The 7,142-nt window shown below is 42.3% G+C and overlaps 1 protein-coding gene across 1 annotated transcript; it reads left to right on the plus strand.

The window, feature by feature from the left end:
• Nucleotides 1-1,961: 1,961 nt before the first annotated feature.
• Nucleotides 1,962-5,313, plus strand: LOC9266567 (uncharacterized). The gene is made up of 2 exons (XM_015763757.3): nt 1,962-2,721; nt 4,930-5,313. Exons 1-2 carry the CDS (start codon nt 2,069-2,071, stop codon nt 5,009-5,011), a joined length of 735 nt encoding a protein of 244 aa, XP_015619243.2. The 5' UTR covers nt 1,962-2,068; the 3' UTR covers nt 5,012-5,313.
• The last annotated feature ends 1,829 nt before the right edge of the window (nt 5,314-7,142 follow it).

Genomic DNA, 7,142 nt, shown 5'->3' on the forward strand with positions numbered 1-7,142 from the left:
TTTCAGTTCGCCGCCTTCTGCTGTAAACAAAATTAAGAATGTAGACATTTTCCTACAATGAAATCCATTTCTACTGATACATGATGGAATGACTATTGTACTGGTGTTTGGAACCCACATTTTCCATTCAGTGTTTTGGAGTATTTACAACGCTGTGGCTTTAGCTTGTGGCTTCAATCCCCAGTTATGCTCGAATGCTTGGAGTAGCTCTTCAAATGTTTATCAATGTGTCTTCCACAAGACACAGGTGTGGGTGTCATAAGAGAGAGGTGATCCAAAGGAGAGCAAAAATGGAAGTGAGCGCTGCCATGGATCTGGTTCGCCCTGCTGATCCAAGATGAAAGGGAATTGAGGAGGATAGGGCTCCGTTGGCGGAGGTTGGCAATGGAGAAAAAGAGTGCCGGTTGCATTTTGGTATGGGAAGGAGACGTAGCCGGTTGTGATGAGAGCAAAGGTCTCGCTCATGAGGTGAGAAGAGGAGGGGATAACGAAGAAATAAGGGAGAGGTTTTCTATGCAAGGTTTGCTTTATAATTTCTGTGCTAAAACTTTTAGTCAGAAGTCAAATAAAAATATATAAGAATTTGATGGAAAGTAGAAGAGCTGAATTACAAAATTATGTAGGGCCTATCTAGAGTTATCCAACATTGTAAGAGTTATATCTCTCTACATGATTTTACCTAAGTAGCGCGCCTTTTTCTCGTGAGGGCTACACCACGAAACCACTTTAATTGTAAATATTGTATACTCTTCAATCTCAAGGCGTATGGTCCATAGGCAATAAAAATATCTACATCAACATCCATTGAACATATTCTATCTCCTTGATCCATATTTCTCATGTTAGTGTTAATATACTCTATCTCTTTTGCAAGAAGAGTTAATCTATTTAATATTGTCACTTCTTTTCCTAGCAATCTAGCAGTGAATATCGTATTCTTCTCTTTCTTCCCATGATATAAGCAGGGAATGTGAAAACGAGCTCCACCAGCAATGTTGACTCAAGCTTCGTACCAGTAACAACAAGCCAGACCATGAATATATCATCTCTAGTGGAGTCACGACACGCTCTTTCTCAACGAGATGTAGGAATGAAGATGTTGCTATGCTTATTGTCTCCCATGCCTATGTCATCCATACAACGTTACTTCACAAGGACACATTTATGTAATGATTGTGACGTATATGTTGATTCTACAGTTGGAAGAGTGGAACCAAGCTCCGTATGGTACCTACTTTTTTATATTAGCGTGTGGTGTTGGTACTAGTGTGTTCGTTCCTCCTAGTAAAATTGACACACTAGATAGATAGGGTAAGGTTAATTTTTATGACTCCGTCAGCATACAAGAGTGGTACCAACTATATGAAGCAATAGTTATGTCAATATCTACAACAATTAATTTTTTTTAAAGACCATAAGATGAGTCCAGTTGGGTCCTACCGATGAATTGCTTCCTACAATGGTAAAGCTTAAAGCTCTTTTTGACTGTATGTATACAATGATTAAAGTATTTACTGTTACAATATTTAATGCTTAGGGTTTATTTTATCAATATATATTGTGGATACCTTTCTGTAAAGTCTCTTTCAAAACATTTAAATTTTACAATAGTTTATAATTGGCTTGTTCGATGCAACTGTTTGAGCTGCATTGCATAGCCCAGTCGTTCGGCTGCAACGATCTGGACTATTTTGAATGCAGTCAGCTGTTTTATGCTGGTTGCAGCTCCTACAGCCGTTGTTGGTTGGCTGTTGTAGCCACCATAGATGCTGCAGCAGTACTAGAACAGCTAGCTCTTTCGAACAGGCCGAATAATTTTATAAGACGTAGATTAACCTTTTTATGGTAATAAAATAATACAACAATAATTTATTTTCCTTGATTTTTTTTGTGTGTTTGGGAATTGGGATATGCAAATCTGCTCGTGGCGGACTGGCGGTTGCCCTCGCACATGTCGTGGTAGTAGCTGTGGCCGTGGAAAGGGGAGGCAACCGCACAAGACGACACGAACGCCACCACCTGTCCCCATTTCCCCCAACATTCCGTCCCAATCCAATCCCCCCCCAACATGGCCGACTCCGCCGCCGCCGCCGCTGGGCCCCACCACCACCACCGCCTCCCCTCCTCCTCCTCCGCCTCGCCGCCGCCGCCGCAGCCGGACCCCGGCGGCAAGCGCCAGCGCCGCCCCAGCGTCCGCCTCTCCGGCTCCATCCCCCTCCCCTCCCACCTCCCCCACCCTCGCCGCATTCCCATCACCCCCGCCTCCCGCTCCCGCAAACCCCTCCACCTCCAACCCCACCACCCCAAGCCCGAGCACGAGGAAGACGACAACGACCACAACCCCTCCAACCCCGCCTCCGCCGACGCCGACGCCGACGACCTCGTCCTCGCCGCCGCCTTCCCCCGCAAGCCGAGGTCCCTGGAGGCCGTGCAGGGAGAGAGCGTTGCGGCCGCCGCGGCGGCGGCGGAGGAGGAGGAGGCGGCGGCTGAAGGGGAGGTGGTGGACGTGGTCGAGTGGCTGTGGGGGATCGGGATGGGGAGGTACGCGGCGGCGTTCGAGGCGCACGAGGTGGACGGGGAGGTGCTGCCCTGCCTCACCATGGACGACCTCCGCGACATGGGCATCGGCGCCGTCGGGGCCCGCCGCAAGCTCTACTGCGCCATCCAGAGGCTGCCCCCTCCTCCCGCTCTGCCTCCGCCTCCCCCGCCGCCGCCACGGAGGTGAAAACCGTTCTTCCTGTGGTGTTGGTAGTAGCTTAGCTCGGCCCTAACTTCGTCGGAAACTTAGGATGCGTGGGTGTCACCGTGCCGAATAGATTTAGGAGGTGTAAAAAGTGTAAAATAGATGGGGAGGAAGGTTTGATCTGTGCTTCCCTGTGGAAATGGTAGTGTTGGCCCAATGCCCATGGTAGTGTCACTAGTGTTGTGTACAAATGCAAAGAGGTGAAATGGAAATGCTAACTGCCCTGTTTTAATGTTGTCGAATTCTCTCCGTGGAGTGGTAGTATTTGTGAATGTGGAAAGATGAGATCGAAATGGTAACTGCAATGCTTTTGCAAGTGTTTGGAGATGCATCTTAATTGGATTAGGTGAAGTAGCCACATGCTTTGTTATTAGTGGAATAACATGATGTTGCTTGGTAGTGTGACAAATATGTTTAGCTGTGCTGGGTGTTTATCTAATGTTTTGTTGTTTGCGATTGATCGGATTAGCTCCTGCAACTGCAATAATCTTGCATGTTAGTCCATATCATAATATGCCCTCCAAGTAGATTTTGTCATTTTGCTATGCAGTTTGGTTCCTCTCGTAGGTGATAAACACATAAAAAATATGTACAAATGTTACATGCAACATTGTTTCTCACAAGTTGATTTGTCTTTATGGCAGCAATTACTATAGTGTGTAGTTGTGTACTTTCAGGTTTGCTGGTTCCAATTTTAGATTGAACTAGAGTATGTTGATGTGTTTTTTCTGGGTAAAATTGCTTAGTGCGCTCAGATTCCTCTTGGTTTTGGAAAGTACTGTTGTGAAGGAGGTCGGTGCCCATCTGTCACTATGCTTACCAGTTCAAGCTTTCTTAATCATTGAATGGCAGAAGTCAAGTTTCTGTCATATTGAGATGCCAATGCCTGAAATCATGTGACTTTGGAATCGAACTTACAGATGTTCAGAGACATTTTGAAGTAAGCCACATTTGTGCATGTCTAGTTAGTTAAATATTGAATTCTTCCTCATTTCCTTAACCCTTGTTGATAAGGTTTTACGTCCTTGTCCATGGCTCATGTAGCGTAGATAGTAACAGCTCACTGGATTGCTTTCTTTCTGGTCAGTCATTATCTCATTTTTCTTGCAAGTTTTGCTGGTTCGAAGGTCACGTTTTACAATGCTAGTGTTTTGGGCTTTTGGGCCTTTTCTGTGTTTTTTGCTATTTCCAGTAAGGAGATGCCGTCCCAGTTAGAGATTCAAGGCTATATCCTCCCACATTATTGCTGCATCTGCTTTATATGCTTCTGTTCTTAACATGTCTTAAATTGTTGATGACAAAGAACAAATCTTCAGGACTCTCAGTAGTTAATTTGTTTCTTTTCATGCTGTAAATGAAGCCATATATGCTCTAGTTTTTTTTTCACAGCAAGAACATGAGACCAGTTGCTTAAGCAATTTGAGAGGTGATCCATCTGCCATAAATGAAATCAAAGTAATTGAATTCTCCAGAACAAACTCTTGCATATTCTTAGTTCACTTTTTTGAAATGTTCAAGTATAAGGAAGAACTTAAAGCATGTCGTTATGATTTTGAAAACTCAAGATCTCTATGCTTTAGTACACTCAGCAACTTCATTGATCCACCTCAAGTACATTCTGCACTTTTGGGTTAATCGCCTTCCTGTGTAATGCTCTTTAACTCTTATTTGGTATTGATTGGTGTATCTGATCTTTCTTTGCATGCTTTTCTTGTTATCTGGTTTTGGCTGACTCGTGAATCATACCATTTGGCTTCAATGGATTATTAACCCATTGTAACCATGTCCTTATCCAAAACAACAAGTATTATCAACCCAGAGGGAGTATTTCTAGTTCTTCAATGTGTTTCATAGTGACAACTAGTTCTATTCATGTTAAATTTACAACAAAATATCCTGATGTCAAATGAAAGAACTAAAATCAGTGTTTCTTTACTAGTCTTTCATTTTGTTCCTAGCATGTTGTGCCTTCTAGCATAACATCAGGTATGAGATCAAGAAGTTCTAAATCAGTTACTGCTGTTAATCTTCTACTAGGAACTTGAATTCGCAGCCAATAGGAAAATGGAAGTTTTTACTACATACTTTGACGTCAAGATTGGCTCTCTTCCATCTATGTTAATTACCAAGTTTTTCTGACCCCTCTTATTTTGATTATCACGGACTAATTGTTTTTATGTTGCCAGACAGATGTCAGGGAGCCAAGCCAATGAAATGTACCTTCCCAGTCTTTGTATAAGCTGCAGTTTATTCAGGAAAGCATCGTAATGTACAGGGCTAGAGATAGTGTTCAACTTCAATCTAGCGGAGTATACAGACTACAGAGCAGAAGGGACTGATAGTCTAAACTAATTATCTCAATTTGTAGCTAGTATTGCCGTATGGTCCAAAATGTCTTAGGTTTGCCTGGTTGTTGCATGAATTACCACACTCACATTAGCCCCAGTTATGCTCTCTTTTTCGCTTTCCGTAGAAGGGTTTATTTAATGGACAATTTCTTTCACACCCTGGCCTATATATTGGTCAGTGTGCGCACTAACTAGCAAGTTGGTACCAATTCACACCCTCAACACATTTGTCCCTCCTCATGGGCTTTAATGAGATCATCTAATCTGGGCTGGGATGTCACGTGGATGGATGCAAGGGTGTATAGGTGAAATGGAAAATGATAGAGATGGAAGTTTCTGCCAATTCTATTTCCTAGGGTATTATGGTGGGAACTTTAGATAGCACCAGCTACTCAGGGTAATGGACAATTTCTTTCGCACCCTGGCCTATATATTGGTCAGTGTGCGCACTAACTAGCAAGTTGGTGCCAATTCACACCCTCAACACATGGGGGAATTTGTCCCTCCTCATGGGCTTTAATGAGATCATCTAATCTGGGCTGGGATGTCACATGGATGGATGCAATGCAAGGGTGTATAGGTGAAATGGAAAATGACACAGATGGAAGTTTCTGCCAATTCTGTTTCCTAGGGTAATATGGTGGGAACTTTAGATAGCACCAGTTACTCAGGGGACATTATAGGGATGCTCAGAAGGGGATCCTAAATGTCTGTGCTATATATGGCAATATAGAGGCCTGCTTGGCTGTACTTTACAACGCTATCTGCGGCTGCGACACAGCCGTGCCAAGGAGCAGTTGGTTGCGACGTAGGGGCTGTAAAGTGCAGCCAGATAGGCGATTTTATGATGAATCTCAAGTGATTCTGGGACCAAATATAGCATACCCTTGTACAAAACTGTAAAAATAATGGTATTTCTCTAGGTTCTCATTTTTTTTGGTTGGGAATGGGATCAATGGCAGCATCCTGGATGGTATCAATATTTTGTTAGAAGATATTTTCTTGTACAAGATTGAGGGTTGCTCCCTGAAGGCCATTCACTGTTCTTAGTCATTTTTGAAGGCCTACAGAAACCAGGACTGTTTGATGCTCAATATTCCAATGTTTGTTTGAACGTGCAGTCTACTTTAGATGCAGTTTGTGCACCATATGAAGGTCCAATCGAATAACAACAGATAAAGGCATGAATATTTGATGAAACAGAAATATTTGCATGCAGAAAAGAAAAACATTTTCTTTGAGATATGACATGTAGAATTTTGGATGGGCCTTCTCCTGATATGATGAAGGGAGCTATGCACTTCAACTTTCTCTTGACTTGTGTAAAGGGGGAGTGCATGCAAATGTTGATTTATGAACTATTTTACTACTTAGATGTCGTCACATGCCCCTAGCATTATATAGACATTTTAATATACTATTATTAATTCAATTAGCTTCTGACTTATTTATTTTGTTCATGGCACTAGTTGTGGCTTATATGAAAAGACAGTGGCAAAAGTGGATTGATAGTTTAACCTTATGGGGCCACCTTATTTTAGTATGTTAATGAATCATTTGAAGTCAGTTCAACGTGTGATGCTTGAGGAAGTTTTCTAGTATATTAATGGGAACACCATATTATTACTGAAGGGCATATCATTGTGCCTATATTGTGCTATACTTGTGTAAGTGGATTCAGGTGGTGGGCTTAAAGTGCTATGAAATCATTAGTTCATCACAGCCCCTTATAAAATCATTTTCTTCTCTGAGTACACATGAACATATTCTTTCTGGGATACTGGGTGTGCACTAGTGTCAGACCCACCACTTTTATGTTATCTTAATTTACCTGGGAAGTTCTCTTTAGTTTTTATTATCATCATAATTGTGAGTATAATAACCAAGCAATCAACATAAACTAGCCATTTCATCCTTCTTTTCAGATCTGAAGTTGCATAGTATATACTTGCATAACTGAATTGGCTCTGTCATTTCCTTCACTTTCAAGATGGCACGAGCCATGCAGATATGCTGTCAAATCAATCTGCTTTTTTGGTTCTATGATATTC

The sequence above is a fragment of the Oryza sativa genome, chromosome 12 (assembly GCF_034140825.1).
Source record: "Oryza sativa Japonica Group chromosome 12, ASM3414082v1".
NCBI lineage: Eukaryota > Viridiplantae > Streptophyta > Magnoliopsida > Poales > Poaceae > Oryza > Oryza sativa.